The sequence below is a fragment of the Scleropages formosus genome, chromosome 5 (assembly GCF_900964775.1).
Source record: "Scleropages formosus chromosome 5, fSclFor1.1, whole genome shotgun sequence".
NCBI classification, from domain to species: Eukaryota; Metazoa; Chordata; class Actinopteri; order Osteoglossiformes; family Osteoglossidae; genus Scleropages; species Scleropages formosus.
In genome coordinates, this window is record NC_041810.1 from 3,038,936 (window position 1) to 3,058,847 (window position 19,912).

At 40.4% G+C, this 19,912-nt stretch overlaps 1 protein-coding gene across 6 annotated transcripts in view; it reads left to right on the forward strand.

Moving 5' to 3' along the window:
• ppfibp1b (PPFIA binding protein 1b) overlaps nucleotides 1–19,912 on the forward strand; it is a 41,374-nt gene that overhangs the window by 12,889 nt on the left and 8,573 nt on the right. Inside the window, exons 2-22 of one of the 6 annotated variants that reach the window (XM_029251830.1) lie at nucleotides 368–451; nucleotides 3,865–4,070; nucleotides 5,750–5,836; nucleotides 5,941–6,054; nucleotides 6,187–6,315; nucleotides 7,481–7,573; nucleotides 9,437–9,554; nucleotides 10,417–10,461; nucleotides 12,680–12,741; nucleotides 12,860–12,944; nucleotides 13,212–13,348; nucleotides 13,638–13,729; nucleotides 13,819–13,878; nucleotides 14,284–14,338; nucleotides 14,549–14,581; nucleotides 15,763–15,925; nucleotides 16,728–16,869; nucleotides 17,217–17,348; nucleotides 18,670–18,820; nucleotides 19,090–19,201; nucleotides 19,377–19,465. In XM_029251830.1, the coding sequence (XP_029107663.1) occupies nucleotides 388–451; nucleotides 3,865–4,070; nucleotides 5,750–5,836; nucleotides 5,941–6,054; nucleotides 6,187–6,315; nucleotides 7,481–7,573; nucleotides 9,437–9,554; nucleotides 10,417–10,461; nucleotides 12,680–12,741; nucleotides 12,860–12,944; nucleotides 13,212–13,348; nucleotides 13,638–13,729; nucleotides 13,819–13,878; nucleotides 14,284–14,338; nucleotides 14,549–14,581; nucleotides 15,763–15,925; nucleotides 16,728–16,869; nucleotides 17,217–17,348; nucleotides 18,670–18,820; nucleotides 19,090–19,201; nucleotides 19,377–19,465 (2,169 nt within the window). In that variant the 5' untranslated portion in view covers nucleotides 368–387. The remainder of the gene's footprint in view (nucleotides 1–367; nucleotides 452–3,864; nucleotides 4,071–5,749; nucleotides 5,837–5,940; nucleotides 6,055–6,186; nucleotides 6,316–7,480; nucleotides 7,574–9,436; nucleotides 9,555–10,416; nucleotides 10,462–12,679; nucleotides 12,742–12,859; nucleotides 12,945–13,211; nucleotides 13,349–13,637; nucleotides 13,730–13,818; nucleotides 13,879–14,283; nucleotides 14,339–14,548; nucleotides 14,582–15,762; nucleotides 15,926–16,727; nucleotides 16,870–17,216; nucleotides 17,349–18,669; nucleotides 18,821–19,089; nucleotides 19,202–19,376; nucleotides 19,466–19,912) is intronic. The other 5 variants (XM_029251832.1, XM_029251831.1, XM_029251833.1 and 2 more) reach the window with 5 other exon arrangements.

Below are 19,912 nucleotides of genomic sequence, written 5' to 3' on the forward strand. Positions count from 1 at the left end.
CAGCACAGGTTCGTGCTGCAAATAATGCTCTTTACATTTCCACATCCAGCTGGCAGTAATATATTTAATATTAGTTATATTATAAATAACTGCTGGATGTGATTCAGTATATTTTGGAAATCCCTATAAGCTAGGGGTTTGTAACTGGGTGAGTGTTGTTCATAAGTCCTGGCTGTATAGAAAGGGTTTGAGCCGATCCATTTTTCCCCTCAGAGTAAAATCTTTAACCTTTTATTTCCAAATGTGTATATATGTGCAATACAAGTGAGTGCTTTTCTTTTCTCAGTAAGTTTTTTGTTTTTTTTTTTGTTTTTAAAGGTTAAACTTCAATAAGCCCAAATGGTTTTTGTTTGTTTTTCTTTTTAAGGGTTCCAGTAAGTTCAGAAGATGATGTCTGACGCTAGTGATATGTTGGCAGCAGCCTTGGAACAAATGGATGGCATCATAGCAGGTAACCCTTACCCTTGGTACCTGTGCTTATGCAAACTGCTTAGGGCCACAAGGTGTGAGGCACAACTGGACCCTTTTGTTGTCGTCATTGTTGGTACGCTGCAATCCAGTGCACCACAGGCGGTGGGGTTCAAAATCTTGGGCTGCCTTAGGAGTCCATGTTGTCTTGAATTGATATATTTTTGCATAAACTTAAATGGTTCATGTTTTCCAGTTATAAACCAGAACATCCATCCATCTATCCATCCAAAATATGCATGATGGTATTTACATTTAGTCATTAAACAGATACATCTCTAAAGCCACGTACAGTAACTCGTGTGATGTTTACTGATGAGTATGACTAAACATGAGAAATTAACTGTACTTTAGAATCCGGTGTCTGCATCCAAGTTTCTCCTCCTGTTGACGTAAAGTACTCGTATTTTTCTCTGCATAAAGGTCTATCCATTATTGTACAATACCCCAAAGGTCTATTTTATTTAAAAATAAGGGGAATTTTTATTCAAATGTTTGCCCACCGTTTGTAAATTAGTGATTGTGGTGGCATTTTCCTAATGCAAAGGCATATTAGTAATACCATGGCACTCTGAGTTCGGATGCATGGAAACCATTCATTATGTATGTTTATTGGAACGCAGGCACATAGCAAGAGGTAGCGGTGAGTAACAATTGAAATAATGCTCTTGGTCCAAGAAGCCCTATTCTTCAAGGACCTACACCTTTAAACCAGCCTTTTCTAACCTTTTCACAATCCCCAACAGGCACTCGCCCCATTACAATCCCCGTCAGCCCTCATGGCGGTTGAACAGCTATTTCATCATATTTTTCTCCACAATTCCCATTTTTCTAACTATTTACAATAAACATCTTTTCCTGCTCACATGTGACGCTCTTCAGTGACATAAGTCATTACAATATGAAGTGTTAAGTTGACAAAAGCAAAAATGGTGTTGTAAAGCCTATTTATATACATCATATTGCATTAATAAATTATGCTAATCACTTTATGAGGCATGTGGGGAAAAACAACTTTAAACGTTCACTGAACCGCTAAATACACTGGAACAAATTGTGAATCGATAAATTGTGGACTCAGTATATGGGCTGTATGCAACAAGGTGTATTTATGTAAATGCATGCTGCTTTCTGATTGGCTAGTATGCTACCTCATCAGCATAGAAAAGTGGTGACTCACATGTAAGTAGTATGTGTACATACTGGAAGTATTCGCCAGTTCTGAAAAACTGCGATGGTAGTAAACCTAAGAGGGGCCGCGCATGGTTTGTATATTTGGGCAAAGAATTTGGATGCCTGTTCTCCCTCAGAGTGTGTTTTATCTGTACATTTTCAATGTCACCATGTATTTAAACATGCTAAGAGACCGTTGACATTTGTTTGCTGATGTGAAAGGACACCGTTGAGAATATTCCTTTCTTCAGAAGGTTTAATTTTAGAGCTGACATTTACAATGGAAGCAGGCTGTCGCATCACATGATATCGTCGAGTTTGCGTTGCTCACAAAACCGTGTCCTTTACTCTGTGTGCAAGTTGTCATTTTGTGGGGAAATGATGTCTGAAAGTGGTAGTGAAGCCTGGGAAAGGTTTTATTTTTACTACGCTAGACAGCCAGTTTCTCAGTAGTCAAGAAGTTGTGGAATAATTCCCATCTTTCCACCCCTAGTCTTTTGTCCAAGTATTGTGTAATTTGCCCTAATAATAGATATTAAAAAAAAAAAAAAGTCAGACTGAGTGAGTGAGAGTGGTCTGCAGCTTTTCTGGTCACCTTGATGAAACTTTGCAACCCTTCTCTTATGTCAATATTTTTCATATTTTGCAATATTAACCTTTTTTTTTTTTTTTTTTTTTTAAAGACCTTTGTTAGTACACCTAGCTCATATAACAGGGTCCCATACAACAAAAAACTGTTACAGCAGCTTATGGAGACTGCATATACAAAAGGCTTATTGTTCACTCCAGTGGTATTTTTCCCCATTTTACTCATACAGCAGGTATTTTATTCATTGTCACCCCACAAAACACACAGACATTATGCTTCTTCTAATAACACCGGCTACTGTATATGCCTCCTATTCGCTCTCTGCCAATCACAGTTCTTCTTTAAGGTAAATGTAATATTGCTGAAATAGTATATTCAGCATTGCTATTAATTCATTTAGCTGATGAGGTACTTAGAATGATTTACTTATTTATAAAGCAAGGTTTTTTTTTTTTTTTTTTCCTGTTTACAGTGAGTACCTTGATAATAGGTGCTACAGCAGAAGCGGGATAAAACATTTATCAGTAATGCTGCGCAGCCCCTCGAGCAGCATAGTGTGCATGTACTTCATAGTGTGAAAGACACAGGCAGTGATCTCGTGAACCTTATTTTGTTATTTCAGAAACATCAGTGAGCCAAATAATGAAAATATCTCTGTCCGGGGTGTACTGTGTCATGCTTCAGACCTCCACAACCCAGTGCTGGACAGACTATTATAATGGATAAATAAAACAAAATATAACGTTAAAGGAGCAGTTAGAAAAAAATCGTTGCAAGTCGTATAAAATGTGTTGGTATTGTCATGCATTCAAAATAGAGTTCTGGTAATTATTTTAATTGGTTCCTGGACAAAAATTCTTCACAAAAGACAGTAAATTGAATTTGCTTAATCAGGTGATTTCATGGAACAAATTAACCATTACGTGAGGAATGGGTGGACACTCATTATGGAATACTCTTAATTTTAAGAGTGATCTTATGTTTTAATCTAAATACTACTAAATTACAAAATTATTGTATTTGGGACATTGAATAGGTCTTTTTCAGTGTACTTTATAAAACTGAAAGGTTGCATTTATTATGTTTAAAACAAACATGCAAAATATTTGAATTAGACCCTGAAGTATCCTAATTTTTCTTTTGCAGATAAGTAACATATATAAGGGCTCCTTATGTACTTTTTAAGCTTTTATGAAACATCAGCCTCTACAAGCAAAGTTATTTTGGGCCTTCCAAAAAAAGGAGGGTGGCATGTTATTGCTATGGCCCTGAAACTGAAGGTTGAGGTTGCCTGATTGCCTCCAGTTCTGACTGTGCCCAGTTCATGTTTTCCCTGTGTTTGGATTTCCTTCCACAAAGCTGAGGAAGAAGGTAGTGTAATGGTTGGACTTGCTGCCTTTGGACCCAAAGATTCAAATCCCACCTCCAGCTATAGTACTCTTGGGCAAGGTACTTACGGTAATTTGCTCCAGTAAAATTATGTAGCTGTATAAATGGGTAAATAATTGTAAGTTGCTTTGAAGAAGACTCTTAGGTAAATGTAAAGGAGGGAAACACTGCTTCTATGAACTGGTGTGTGAATACAGCTCTTTGCATTTTTTATTTATGTAAATCTACCCCCTGGTTTTCTGCAGGTTCCAAGGCTCTGGACTACTCCAATGGCATTTTTGACTGCCAGTCCCCAACATCACCGTTCATGGGTGGCCTCCGGGTGCTGCACTTGGCAGAGGACCTACGGGCATCTCTGGAGATGTTGCCTACCGACGAGAAGGAAGGACTTCGCTGCCAGATCCCCGACTCTACCGTCGATTACCTGCTGGAGTGGCTGCAGGGACACCTGGTACTGCTCATCTTTGTGCATCATTCCTCTCCGTGTAGATTCTTTCACCTAAAACCTCACGTTTCCTCTTGTCTCTCGTGAGCTTTGTTCTCATCTGCTTGTGTATAAATGACATCACAGTTATAATACAAACTAAGTAGGCAAAATGTAAGTCACCCTTTCTGCCCAAATTTTAGTCATTACCTGTCTAAAGCACATATGTGTCCACATGTGCTGACACACAAACAAAGGCCTCATTCATACTAGTCCAAGTAGTGGCTGTTCCTAAATTTAGTATGTTTGGATGACGAATCCCGTCAGGCTGTTTTGGACTTGACAAAATCTTCTCACCACTAATTTGTTTTCCAAACATTAGACCCACTGGGCTCATGTGTGGAGAAGAGTACTACACACCGCCTTGTCTAGAGACTCTTGACGTGGAAAAAGGATTGAAGGCCCACAGCTGTGCAGTGTTTTTCTGCCTGGGGTGAAACTATACTCTCCAAGACCTGGAAAGATCAGCACTGGCTGAGTTTTATGTAAATTAGTTGATTCTTAAACTGATATTTAAATTATTTTGACAGACATTTTTCTGAGCAATTACATTATGCTAATAATCGGGTTGTAAAACCTCTGCATTTTAGGCTTCCATTTTGTTATATTAAATAATGTTCCTTTTTAACTGGTAAAAGTATGGAAACCTGTTAAAATGCACAAGGTTAGTCCACTTTAAAAAGTGCTTAGTACTGAAGGCCTGGTGACTTTTTTTTTTTTTTTTTTAATTAAAAAAAAATCCACATTTGGCTGAATGTTTCAAAGTGGCAGCAGTCATGCATCTCCCTAATGTCCCTTCAGGAAAAACAGTGTACACTCCTGTTCTTAGCTGTGTCCTTGGCCTAGTTTTACAAGAGGAATGTTTTATTTGAGGGGGTGGAAACGCACCAGCCCAGTCTGGCTCAAGCTTCCTGACTTCTTTCCTTTTTAAGGAAGTGGTGTTTTTTTTTTTTTTCCCTTTTTTTTCATTTTGGTGAAATACTATAAAGTGTATAATGAAATCAGTGACGCAGCGATGGCTTCTCCAGTGAACTCTGTGTCGCTGTGGTCCTGCCTGGACAAGGATGAATGGATGGATGAAAGCAACTGTGAAAGATGTCAAACTGCTCTTTCAGTCCTCTTGCAAAACCCCTTATTGTGCTGAAAGGCACAGAGGTTGGCAGCAAGCCCCCCAACCTCTTTGTCCTCTCATTATTTGAGTGCCCTTACACTCATTAGTTCCTTCTTCTCCAGCATCACTCTCGGTCATGTAGCGAAATTCATTAATCGTCCTGAATAAAATAAAGGCCTGCCCTCTTTAACCCTTAACCTTGTGGCCTTTTTCGGTCTTACTTATCACTGAGTGCAACCCTCCACGTTTAAATTTTGAATAATTCTTTATATTAAACATGTTCTGATTTAACCCTTAATCACTGGTAACACTGCTGAGCTCTTTTTTTTTTTTTTTTTTTTTAAAAGCCTATTCACTGTCCCTTTCCTGATTCCAGAACACTGCTGAATATGGGCATTCTGGATCTTTGAATACTGGTACTTTACACATCAACTCCCAGTTATTACCTTGAGTCACTTAATCAGATGTTTCCGATATAATGAAAATTCAGTGTCATTTAAAATTTAACTTTTTTATGTGTTGTCCTGCTTTTCAGACAAATGGTCACATCTCTGTTGGTGGTGACGTATATCAGGAAAGGCTTGCTCGACTCGAGGGTGACAAGGAGTCCCTTATTTTGCAAGTAGGTACTAAAAATGTTTGTCCCCAGTTACACTCGAGCAAAAAGTGTAGTTTGTAGATAGAGAGGGCCGTGTGATCAAAACAGTCATGCGTTTTGCTGTTCAGGTGAGCGTCTTGACAGACCAGGTTGAAGCACAAGGGGAAAAGATTCGAGATCTGGATCTGTGCCTTGAGGAGCATCGGGAGAAGCTGAACGCAACAGAGGAAATGCTACAACAGGTGACTTGCATCCAAACCAGGGTTTTCCTGCTTCTATTTGAAACACCCTATACTTCACTGAAAAGTGGGTAAAATCCTGTAGTGTCAGTATGTTCCTTTGCAGAATCATGTCACGGCCTCTGTGTTCAACAGGAACTGTTAAGTCGAACGGCACTGGAGACACAGAAGTTGACCCTGATGGCTGAGGTCTCCAACCTGAAGCTGAAGCTCACTGCCATGGAGAAGGAGCACATGGACTTCGATAGGTTCAGGGGCAGTGAGGTAAGACCACTACACACATAAGCATGTAATCTTATTGCTCTTTTAGCATACACTACTTAACTTGTTCTGTGAAATCACCTTGTCAAACAAATTCCTATTATGAGGGGGTTGAATTACAACAATTTTCTTATAAGGAAAAAACATGATCAGTTCCTGGATGAAAAGTCTCATCAAAATTAAAGTTTAGAATAAAGGGTGTTTATTCATGATAATAATAATAATACCAACATTTTGTAATATTTGTTTTAGAAAAAATCTTAGTCAGTCATTATCAATGACTTGTGCAGGGCTGTAGAGGTCAGAGTAAAGCATCAGCTTAATGAATAAATAATGTTATGGAAGAACAGTGTTTGTGTCCTTTTCAGAATGAAAGCTATAGTAGGTAGTAAAATACCTGTTGGAAGTAAAATCACCATGTATAGGAACAAAAATGGCACGATACCAAATAACCCCTGTATGAAAAAGGTTATATATTTTCATAGTATTGCAGCGGTTCCACATAGCACAGGACCCTTGATATAAGAAGACTGAGTGTTGAGGCTTTGCATCTCCCTAACAGAGTACAGCTTACACTGTATCTCATTCTACAAAGGATATGTATGAAAGCTGCTTTGCAACCGAAAGATATGTGTTGTTATAGGCTTCTATGATTTGAATGTAGACAGTTTCCTCACCAGGTGAGTAACATTGTAAGAGATGTGATGTTACAGCGGTATGTTAATTTTCACTTTCGGTACTTTTTCAGCTTTCCCGGTGGTTTGTATATTTTAACCCAGGAGCAGGTAGTTAAAGCTGTCACCTTCCAATCGGACACCTAGGTTGATCTGGATTTGAATCCCACCTCTTGCTGTAGTGCATTAATCCAGGTCTTTACCCTGAATTGATGAAGTAGCAGTTGCACTTGCATAAATACATTAATCACTGTAAGTAGCTTTGTACAGTCCTGCCATTGTTATACACTTTGGAAAAAGCATCAACTAATTGAATAACTAAGTATGATAACTGGCAGAAACATTTAATTGCTCCTTATACTGTACATCCTTTTGAGTGCTTCAGTTTATGTCTGTAAAGGAATGCAGTAACTTGGTTATTGGTTCAAAATAATTTATTTTGGAACTACTCCAATGCTGCAAGGATTGTAAGCAATGGGTTTCCTTCTCCCAAGGAAATGATCCAGGAGATCAGTGACTTGAGGTACCGAGTAAAAGAGATGGAGGATGAAAGACTGCAGTATGAGAAGAAGCTGAAATCCACCAAGGTGAGTTCCATTTCTAAAGTCTTTCTCTGGTGATCGGTTTGTTTTAATAAGCAGTTTTTATGAAGGAAAAAGCAATAGATGTTTTTGACTGAGATCTTCAGTTGGGGTGTTGGGGTAATGCTGGTATTCATTTTCTCAACTTCTGCTTTCTTCTGTCATCACTTCTCATGTTTCCATTTCTTCCTTTGCTAACTACTCCACTTTAAGTCGCTAATGGCTAAACTCTCCAGCCTGAAAATCAAAGTTGGGCAGATGCAATATGAGAAACAGAGGAAGGACCTCAAAATCCAGGCACTGAAGGTGTGGTCTTCACTGTGCTCCTGCCTGTATTTTTGGCCTTCCCTGGTGTTGCCTGCCTTGCTTGTGTGTGGCATGTCCTGCTTTTTCATTTGCATGATGGCAGGTAAAGTTTGTGATTAGGGCTGTTTATGGAGGTCATTACTGGATTTAAGACCAATTCATGGATATAGCTATCCAGCCTTATTTATGATGCAGTTCATCCTGGCATGACTGGACTAATGTGCTTTTAATTAACATTTTAAATTAAAAATGTTAAATTTAACATTTTACTTAATTATTGTAGTCTTGATTTTTATGGATCTTCTTTAAAATGCTCATGTAAGGTGTAAACAAACATGCACCATAACTTGGCTTACACCTGGATAAGCCTTTACACAGCCGCTACTCCTCTGTTGTACATAAATGTTTGTTTGTGTATCTTAAAAAAAGGTGATCAGGAATCGTCTAATGTGAATTTTATGCAGCTACTCGTGTGAACATTGGTGCATATGGGGATAAGAAACTAACAATCACACATCTGCAACTATGTCTTTCTCATAATGTAATGCACACATTGTATTTTGCATTTACATTTATTCACTTAACAGACGCTTTTGTCCAAAGCGACTTACAAGGGATACTATGTAGTGTCACTAGCCCACGCACCTTATTCACCAAGGTGACTACACTGCTAGATACACTACTTACAAGGAGCTACTCATCCATTCATCATCATTCATTTTCTGAGATGTACGTTGCTTTGGAGAAAAGCATCTGCTAAATGAATAAATGTAAATGTCAAATTTTTCAGTCCATAGACTATTTTATTAAAAGACTCTGAGCTTCAAATTTATAAGAAGTTACTATATAATTCAGTTCATACTGAAGGAGGAGAGGGGTCCAGCCATGTAACTGACTGATCGTTCCATACATCATCAGTTCAAGATGACAGTGATCTTGTTAACTCATTTTAACAGAATGCAACTTTGCAAATGCAAGAAAATAAAATAAAACAGTAAATGGACATCTGTATGGCCATCTGTGTGCCTTCACTTATATCGTTTAGCATTTATAACGGTTCCTTACCAAATCCCCTTTTACATTAAAGTTTATGTAAGGAAATCACTTCAGATATTCATTTATTTTTGTTCCACTTTGTATATTTTTTAAACTATAATTTTCTTGTTTAGAAAATTCTACAAAACATAATTATAAAAATAATTGTTATGCAAAATAATATTGTAACTCGACATTGAGTACATGACTACGGTCGTGCATGGATGAACTTTTTTTTTGTGTGAGAAAGAAACATTGTACTCAGAAGGGAAATCAGTTTGTAGCATAGATCCTCTTCCTTCTCCATCCTTGTGTGTTTTTTTAAACCTTGGTTTGAAAGCTCCCATCTATGCAAAACCAGTGCATTTAACGAAATCCACCTCTCAGAAGCTCACGGTTATGAGCAGGGTGAACAGAGGAGAAAGCTACGAGAAAGACAAAGGAGGCCAAGTCCTGGAAATGTCCGTCTGTGGTGTCAGAAAGCCCTGTGCTGAACACCTGTCCCTCGCTCTGTTGGGTGCTGGACAGGATGAGCTGGTCGTACTCAAGAGGCAGCTGGAGAACAGAGACATGGAGCTGGAAAGGCTGCAGAACGAGACGCAGCTCTGGGCCCGAACTCCGGAAGGCAAAGAAGGTGCGGAGAAAGGTGACGTGTCTTTCTGCCTCTTCGTGTTTGTGATTTCTACATGCATCCATGTTCCATTTAATAGGGGGAACGCTAGAAATAAATTAGTCTGTACATTTGAAAATGCAGTCATTGCCTGGTTAACGTCACCTGCGGTCAACGACGGCCACTGTGCCTTTTAAAGACCGTGTTCGCTAAGGATTGCTTGCTTTACTCCCCATCCCCACTCTTCATTAAAACTCATGTCTTGAACCAAAACCGAAACGCCTACCAGTAATATATGCTTCTGCACAGACAGTGCAGCTCACTCGTGTGCATTGCTTACACAAACTTCTTAAAAACGGAAAACAAATAGTGCAATGCACACACGAGGAAATGCAAAGCAGGCTTTAGGCAGCAACCACGTTCAAACCAGCTCTGCAGGATGACGGCTCCTGTCCTCTGTCAATCCTGCGGTCACCCTCAGCCAACGATCAGAGATCTGGCTGTGGCAACACTTCCGAGTGCCCCAAATATTTTCTTTTTTTAATTACAAATAGACAGAGTTGCAAAATTAATGTGTAATATGCCATTTCAACAAATTTCTAAAATAACTATATATTGTCATTTCCCAGCAGTACCATTCCTAGGACCTTATTTGTGTTCCCCATTCACGTGGTTAGTGGACAGGTGTGGCTGTCGGTAGAGCTTCGGTTTCTAACCCTGACAATAACTGGGCAATGATTGTACTCTCTTGTGGATAATCTCTGCATGCATCTACTTCATTTTCTAAAGATTTTTAGCCTTTATTATTATTAATTTATTAACAATGTAACATTGTTGAATTTGTAATATTTCTGAATTTTTTTGAAGATCCTAAATCATTTCCTAATGTCTTGCTCAGTCTCCCCCACAGAGGAGTCTTATAAAAAGAAGCTGAAAGAGAAATGTAAGGGAAGGGGGCTGGGTGGTATGCAGTTCTCTGCATATCTGTCTGCTGCCATCACCATCTGCATGTATGGGCACAGCCTGAATGCTTGTCTATAACTCAAGGGAGATGTCTGTCTGATGAGCAAAGCACCTTCGTCACGCCTCTCGTCTGTCTTATTGAAATACAAGTATGAAATGTTTCGACTTTATCCCCAGAAGTATTTTTCTCAGCTTTAGTAGTTTAAGAAAAGCAGAAAAATTGAGTCACTTAAAGTAGAGTATTTGCGTGCTTCCTGCTTAGTGGCTGCTGTCAACATCCTTTCTTCCCATTTACCTTCACTAGCACTACTAGCTAACACACACACACACACACACACCTGTGGCCCTTTGATCATGTTGTACAGGGACTCCCTTAAAAGGCAGGTGCAAGCATGTGCCGCTGGTCAGTGTTGCTTTCGTGGTCCCCAACTTCCTGTGTACCTAGAAAAATTCCCGCATATTAAATCAACTACTTTGATCAGACTTTCTTGTGCGCGCCCTAGGATTCCAAATACAGTGCTGTGGAAAAAGTATCTCCCCCCCTCCGATTTATTTTTTTGCCTATTTGTCAGTTAAATGATTGTGTAATATTAAAATGTGTTTGATCTCACAGATAACCGGAGTAAGTACAAAATGCAGTTTTTAAATGATTTCATTTATTAAGGGAAAAATGCTGTCTAAACCTACCTGGCCCTATGTGGAAAAAGTAATTGCCCCCTAAACTTAATAACTGGCTGTGCCACCCTTGGTGGCAACAACTGGAATCGAGCATTTGCGATAACTGGCCATGAGTCTTTTGCATTGCTGTGGAGGAATTTCGGCCCACTCTTCTTTGCAGAATTGTTTTAATTCAGCCACATTGGAGGGTTTTCGAGCATGAATGGCCTGTTTAAGGTCATGCCACAGCATCTCAGTCAGATTTAAGTCCAGACTTTGACTAGGCCACTCCAAAACCTTTTTTTTTTTTTTTGAGCCATTCAGAGGTGGACTTGCTGGTGCGTTTCGGATCATTGTCCTGCTGCCTAACCCAAGTGCGCTTGAGCTCACGAACTGATGGCCGGACATTCTCCTTCAGGATTCTCTGGTAGAGCGCAGAATTCATGGTTCCATCAATTACGGCAAGTCGTCCAGGTCCTGAAGCTGCAAAGCAGCCCCAGACCATCACACTACCACCACCATGTTTGACTGTTGGTATAATGTTCTTTTTAATGAAATGTTGTGTTGGTTTTACTCCAGATGTAACGGGATGCACACCTTCCAAAAAGTTCAACTTTTGTCCCATGAGTCCACAGAATCTTTGCCCAAAAGTCTTGGAGGTGATCAGGATGTTTTTTGGCAAATGTGAGACGAGCCTTTGTGTTCTTTTTGGTCAGCAGTGGCTTTCGCATTGGAACTCTCCCATGGATGTCATTTTTGCCCAGTCTCTTTCTTATTGTTGAATCATGAACACTGACCTTAACTGAGGCAAGTGAGGCCTACAGTTCTTTAGATGTTGTTCTGCGTTCTTTTATGAGCTCCTGGATGAGTCGTCGTTGCGCTCTTGGAGTAATTTTGGTAGGCCAGACACTCCTGGGAAGGTTCACCACTGTTCCAAATTTTCTCCATTTGTGGATAATGGCTCTCACCGTGGTTCGCTGGAGTCCCAAAGCCTTAGAAATGGCTTTGTAACCCTTTCCAAACTGATACATGTCAATTACTTTGTTTCGTATCTGTTCTTGAATTTCTTTAGATCGCGCCATGATGTGTTGCTTTTTGAGATCTTTTAGCATGCTTCACTTTGTCAGACAGGTTCTGTTTAAGTGATTTCTTGATTCAACAGGTCTGGCAGTAATCAGGCCTGGGTGTGGCAAGTGAAATTTAACTCGGCTTTCCAAAAAATGTGGTTAATCACAATTCATTCATGATTTAACAAGGGCGGGGCAGCAATTACTTTTTCACATAGGGCCAGGTAGGTTTGGACAGCTTTTTTCCTTTAATAAATGAAATCATCATTTTAAAAATGCATTTTGTATTTACTTGGGTTATCTTTGTGTAGTTTTAAAATTTGTTTGATCTCAATTATTTAACTGTGACAAATCTATGCAAAAAAATAAAAATCAGGGAGGGGGCAAATACTTTTTCACAGCACTGTAAGCTGTAGTGTTTAATTTTTTATTTGTCTAAATACTGTCTTGGTGTAATACTTTTGGTTTTTCCAGACTTCGAAGTACAAAAAATGAAGAAGGCAGTAGAGTCATTGATGGCTGTAAATGAAGAGAAGGTAGGTGAATTTTGACCCAGCACCTTTTTTTTTTTTTTTTTTTTTTGAGCAATTTTTTTTTTTTTTCTTGTGTAACTGGCTTGCGTGTCTCAGTAATTCATTTTGCATGCGCTCGCAGGATCGTAAAATTGAAGAGCTGCGGCAGTCACTCAACCGCTATAAGAAGGTCCAGGACATGGTGATGTCTGTGCAGGGAAAGAAAGGTGACTTCACCTCTTCTTTTGGATGGACTTAAATGAATGTAATGCAAATATGTTATTTAGCCAACACTTTTCTCTGAAACAAGTTAACATTGATTTACAGTGATTTACCCTTAAACAGCTGAGGAAATGGCCACCTGCTGTCGCTAGGTGCTACACCTACAGTCAAGGCCCTTGGTCCGCTGCTTTTTATCATTCAGCCATCCAACAAGATCTTACTGGAGATGTTCTTGCTTAGAGTAAAGATGTGCATCTTCATCTTATTTGTAGAAAAACTGAAAGATGGAGACAGCGATGAAAGCTACAGTGACACATCTGTGTCGATATCTGCTGTGTCCGTTGCTATGGATTTGGAACGGTTGGCCCAGCCCGGTTTTGAGGACAAGGCAAGGAAAAGCCCAGAGGAGGTACCTCATCCAGCACCATTGAATTTATCTGAGTCTTTTTTCCAAAGACACTTAAAATGTTATGCTACTGGCAATGACTTTATTCAAGGGCACTACAGCAGAAGGTGGGATTTGAACCCACGTCCCTTGAGTCGAAAGGTAGAGGTTATAAGATTTTGCTGCCTTGCTGAATGTGCGTAGGAGGTTTTGTTCGCGGCTTGTCCGTATCTTTCGTGATGTGATTCTGTGCCATGGGAAAAAGGGCGACCCAGTAAGTGTTGTTCTTCTTCTGCATCGTGATTCACATCAGCAGCGTCCCGACCTCCTTCATGGCTCCTCCAGCCTGTCCAAGGCGCTCTCTGAATCTGACAGAGTACACAAAGAAGGCCCGATGCTTGACAGGTGAATTATGCTGTATTATGGCCATTTTTCTTTTTACTTTAAATAAGTGTAATTCACATGCACATCTTTACATCCACTTTTCACCTTAGTGATGATGTTGCTGCAGAAGTGTCTGTTATCCAGGAATCTCCTCTGTGTGAAAGTCCAGTGTGAGTATACTGACGTGGATCTTCTTTGTGTTTGTTTACATCGTGGGCGCATGCTGGGTATGCGTTCGGGGATTGACTGTAGATGAGGTGATACGAAGTGGACTTGTGGGAGTTTTTTATTCAAATATAAAATAAATGGTGAGACAAACACATAAGAACATAAATCAGGAGCGTTGCTTAGCTTCTACATCCACACTAGTCTGAGTGCTGCCATGCGACTCCTATCCTCTGATAGTCCATTTAAGTACCGTGACCGTACCTGACCCTCACCATCAGGTGCGGCTAATAGTCCCTGAGGTACCGGTGACTCTTCTCCAGCAAACCAGTCATATTCTGTTTTTGGTTAATTGTACAATATAGGCATCTTTTTTTTTTTTTTTTTTCTCCCTTGCCTTCTCATTGCAGGTCTGAAGATCTTACCAAAAGAGGCAGCATGGACAACTTGGACAACACTGAAAAGGTTAGAGACTGAACATCTGTGTTGCGTGAGGAAAGCCAACATAAAGGGCATTGAATATGAGGACCAAAACTTGTCATTTGTGTAAATGTGTTTCCACATAGCTATTGAAGTAAAGAGGGGAAAAAAGGTGTTCTCTAGCTTAATACCTGAAAACCTACTCCTGATGACTTTGATTGCTGACTTTGCTCAATTTTTCTCACATGGTTGTAGAAGTCTGGTCCAGACCAGCAGAAGGCAGGGGAGGTAAGACTTGTGATTCCATTCCAGATGTCTACATAGGAATTGGGGAAATGGTTATTGCTCATGGTTAAATAGTTTTACAAAATGCACTATACATGTTTTTAAAAAAAGAAAAATTCAGCCAAACTACACATTATATGTTTCTGAAACGTGGCTTCATTTGTGAAGCAAAAGTTCTGAGTGCTAGGGATTTTTTTTTTTTATTTTAATTGGAGCACTCTATGTTGAAGAGACTCGGAGAATTTGCGAGGTTGCAGAGCAAATGAGAAACAATCACATAAAACATATAATTCCAAGAGACACATGTTAAAGAATGAAGTACAACTAAGATGAGGACAAAAATATTCAAATAAATACTGCAGTTAATATAAGAAATATGCATTGATTTATATCCCTTACGATGAGGTGAACAACAAAGCAACAGTCATCATTTTGTTATGAATTACAACATTGAGGAACCTCAGTTAGAAACTGTAAATACTGTAGAAACAAGCTGAATTAATGCAGTGTCACACTTCTGTTTGGGTGGATTCCACTGACATTTTTCAGCTGAACTAGATGGAGTTCATTGGAAGTCACTTTGGAGAAAAGTGTCCAAGTAAACAAACTTAAGCAGCTGTTGAAGCTGGATGTATTTGTATGTTTTGAGTGTGTGTGACTAGAGTGCAGGCATTTAACTTTATTTTTTTTAAATTTATTTATTTTTTTTTCTTTCTCAACCCCTTGAGTTTAAAACTGATGACTTCTCACATGTGTTGCAAACATCTGAAAATAATAACCACATCCTTAAACTCTTGGGCACTTTTACAAATGGAAAAACCTTAAGTTCTCCAAATGACAGTGTACCTTTAGTGCTTTAGAGTGAGTTGCTGTAGGGAGTTTAGTACAGTGTGTTTAACACTGTTGTCGTGAATAAAGGTGTCAGCTAAATATTCATCATTTTAAGTTTTTGCTTTTGGAGAAAAGCCTCTGCTAAACGAATACTTTAAGTGTAAACTTTGTGTGCCGTGCAGCTGTCGAAAGGGGTAAAATCCAAATTTGGTCCTCATGAATGCGAAGAAAGTCTTTGCCAGCCCAAGTAAGGGATATTAAATGAAAGTCTGCCTGAAGTCAAATTCTGATCACTCGAATAGCTGCATCACAGGGTATGATCGCACTCGGAATGGAATTCTTTTGTGGCTCAGAACAAGTCCTATGAGGAGGTGAGCAAGATGAGCACCCTTCCGCCAAAATCCCCCACGCCCGCTGATGACGACAGCTTCGGTACCAGGAAGGCCCGCTCGTCATTTGGTCGCGGCTTCTTCAAGATCAAAGGTGGCAAGAGGACAGCGAGTGCACCAAACCTGGGTGAGAGGTCCAGCGGCCAAGACGCTGTTCTGGGGATACTTGTTCAGTCTGACATGTCTGTTTAAGGAATTGTTTATGGATGGCTGTATTAGCGTGGTGGGGTGTGGTGGCGCAGTGGGTTTGACCAGGTCCTGCTCTCCGGTGGGTCTGGAGTTCAAGTCCCGCTTGGGTGCCTTGTGGCGGACTGGTGTCCCGTCCTGGGTGTGTCCCCTCCCCCTCCAACCTTATGCCCTGTGATGCCAGGTTAGGCTCCGACTCCCCATCACCCCGCATGGGGCAAGCAGTTTCAGATGGTGTGTGTGTGTGTGTGTGTGTGTGTGTGTGTGTGTGTGTGAGAAAACTACCTCTGAAAAGGTGGGAATACCACAACTATTTCGTTTTTGATTTGCATATTTCAAAAAATGGTGGTGCTGCTGTAATGTATCGTACCATATCAGGAAAACAATTTGAAGGTTGTCACAGGTCATTCATTCGGGGGGGTGGGGGGTAAAGAAAATATACTGTAGGTTTAAAAAAAAAAAAAAAAAAGTACATTCTCATCTCAGTTCATTCATGCAGTGTTTGACTAAAATGTGTGGTTGTAACCCTAACTTAGTCCACTGCTGAATATTGGCCTGATGCTATAATAATAATAATAATAATAATAATAATAATAATAATAATAATAATAATAATAATGGTGGTACTAGTAGGTATTTGCAGTGTTGCAGGAGGTGTAAACTATAGTGATTATTGTTTGTGGAGGTAGATCTCACAGCTATATTAAATCTCTGCTCTGTGTGTGTTTCTCTGTACTTTACAGCAGAAACCGAACGGGAGGGCACAGAGCATTTGGACCTGGCAGTGATGCCGTCCCGCTTGACAGAGAGCGACAGCACCCACACGCTGCCCTCCTCCCCAGAAAGCAAGAAGAAGTCCAGGGGAATCAAGAAGTTCTTTGGAAAGTGAGCTGCTTTTCATTAAAAAGTTTAGATTGTTCCTCCTGTCGACATGAGCTGAATGCATCAGCCAAGGAGGAGAACTAATCCTGCGAGATCTTGGGTTTCCTGTTATCAGGAATTCAGGCTGCTCCTTAAATGAAAACGTCCCTTATTTTAAGGGCAAATAGCAGTTGTGTCTTAACTACATCTTTAAATCCGTTGAGGAGAGGGTAACGGACATGTAAGCAGAAGGCTTCCCAGTTGAGGTTCCTGAAGGGGCCCTGTTGTAGCTGAATTGCTCCTGTATGTATAAATAGAGCCGTAGCAGCACCCTTACTGAAAATATGTATTTGTTTGGCCACTGTTTGCAGGTTGAGGAGAAGTCAGTCGACGACCTTCAATCCAGATGACGAATTGCCGGAGGCGGAATTCAAGAGGGGTGGCGTGAGGGCCACAGCGGGTCCCCGACTCGGCTGGTCACGTGACCTGCAGCATGTCAAAAAGTAAGTGAGATGAGCTGTAAACAGGAAAGAGGAAAACCTAAGATCAGGAGTTGTAAGATCCTGTCATTTTTAGAAGTCTTGGTCTTACGAGTTGAGCAGAGCCATGTTTACCATGAGGTACTGCATTATCAAAAACATTGCTTTATTGCTCTGTTACACTACTGACTGTTCAGAGTAACTACACAAAGGACATGTGTGGTTGTGAGCAGAGATAACTTTAGGGGTGCACTTATCTCTCACAGGGTTGACAGTTCGTGATAAATGGATTAGCTGTATATTACCTAATATAACATAAAACTTTACTGTTTATTCAAAATGTAGTTTATTGTGCACTGAATGCCTGGTTTAGGAACATAATTTCTTGCTGGTAATCCATTCTTAGTCAAAAATTTCCAAATATTGAATGACAAATACCATTGTTTATTATGGGGATAATTCTGACTTGTTCCAAGCAGGACCCAGGTATACCCAAAAGCCCGAATATAATAAATATTATTTCTATTCTTCATTGTTTAGGAAAATCAGGTTAACCAGTTAGCTAGTTAAAGAAAACTATATGTTGTACAAGACAAGAAGGTGACTACCATAGTGAATGATTCAGATTTGGTGGGGGAGAAGAAATGGTAAATCACAACGCACAGTACAGGAATCCATCTAAGGGAACCTACAAAGTAATGTGGCATTTGTTCCCACAATGCTGAGCACCAGCCAGATGTTTATACTGGACTGTTAACTTCCTGTTCAAATCAGATGTCTCACAGTGCCTGAGTGGTGTGTGAGGACGTGGGTTTGATTTGTGCGGAGTTTGCATGTTCTCCCTTTGTTTGTGTGGGTTTCCTCTGGGTGCTCTGGTTTCCTCCCACAGTCAAAAAAAAAAAAAAAAATGCTGTTCAGGTTTACCCATAGTGTGTGAGTGACAAAGTGTGTGTGTTCCATGGATGAGTGACCTATTGTAAGTAGTGTATCTAGCAGTGTAAGTCACCTTGGTGAATAAAGTGTGTGGGCTGATAACACTACATAGAGTTCATTGGAAGTTGCTTTAGAAAAAAGTGTCTGCTAAATAAATGTAAATGTAGCTGATTGGAAGCGTTTGCTGAAATAACCCTTGTATGAAAACAAAAATGTTTGTATTTGAAAAAATATTGATTGTAAGCCAGATTTTAAATGTCACTAGTGGGTTTGCAGAAATGAAATGAAAATCCATAATTATATTGTTTCCAAACCAAGGTGCAGTTGGAAAAATCAAAAAAAAAAAAAAGTCAGTTGGTTTTCCTCTTGGTACTTGGCTGAGACTTGATACTGTCTTACCTGTATGTTGCAGTGAGTTGGACACACCCTTTGCCAGGTGGACGAAGGAGCAGGTGTGTTCGTGGCTGCAGGAACAGGGCCTTGGCATGTACACGGCCCAGGCCAGGCAGTGGATTGTGTCAGGCCAGACACTGCTACAGGCTTCCCAGCAGGACCTAGAGAAGGTCTGGCTTGTGAAATCGTTAAGCAAAACAATATTTTAAAGATAATTATTCTTAAGATGTCCATTACTTTGAATAAAATCATCTCATTAGCGAGTGACATTACGTCCCCCCCCCCCGAATGTGAACCCGTTGTGGGTTTTTGCACTGAATATGATATGAACAGTTGTTGCATTTCTAGTTTGACTTCAGTTTCATTGGAATAAGTGCTAGGTGTGTACTGTACATATTGCAGGCATTTGATCAGAATTGTCTTTCTTCTCCTAATGTAGGAGTTGGGCATCAAGCATCCCCTCCATAGGAAGAAGCTGCAACTTGCCTTGCAATCATTGGGCTCTGAAGAGGATGACAACAAGGGAAAGCTGGATTATACCTGGGTGGCCAGTGAGTGTCCTGGGCTGGTGTGGTCATGCTCTTCTTGGGCAAAAATTAAGCAAGTAAAGGTTTTTACCATGAGCGTAAGTTCAGACTACAGCCCGAGTGTTGGCTTTGTCCGCCAGTAATGGCAACAAAAAGTCTTTGGAGTTATGTTTGTGTCCTGTCTGGTTCGCCCCATCAGGGTGGTTGGATGACATCGGCCTGCCCCAGTACAAAACCCAGTTTGATGAAGCCAGAGTCGATGGGCGTATGCTTCACTACATGACTGTGGTAAGTAGACCACTAAGGCAAGGGTCCAAGTGAGTGTCATCGGTAACTGGTTCCTAATAAAACCCATGTTTCATTGTCATGTGGGAGGATTTCATAACAGTGAAGGATATGAAAGGTATTTTCAGACTTTCCTCGCATAAACAACACATGTTACAGAACCTCTCAGTTTTGAATGCATGTAATTTTTACCTCTAAATTTGCATAGCAAGCTATCATTTCAAACATCCATCCATCCATCCATCTTCCTCCGCTTTTATCCGGGGCCGGGTCGCGGGGGCAGCAGTCCGAGCAGAGTACTCCAGACCTCCCTCTCCCCGCACACCTCCTCCAGTTCCTCTGGGGGAACCCCAAGGCGTTCCCAGGCCAGCCGGGAGACATAGTCTCTCCAACGTGTCCTGGGTCTGCCCCGAGGCCTCCTCCCAGTGGGACAAGCCCGGAGCACCTCCC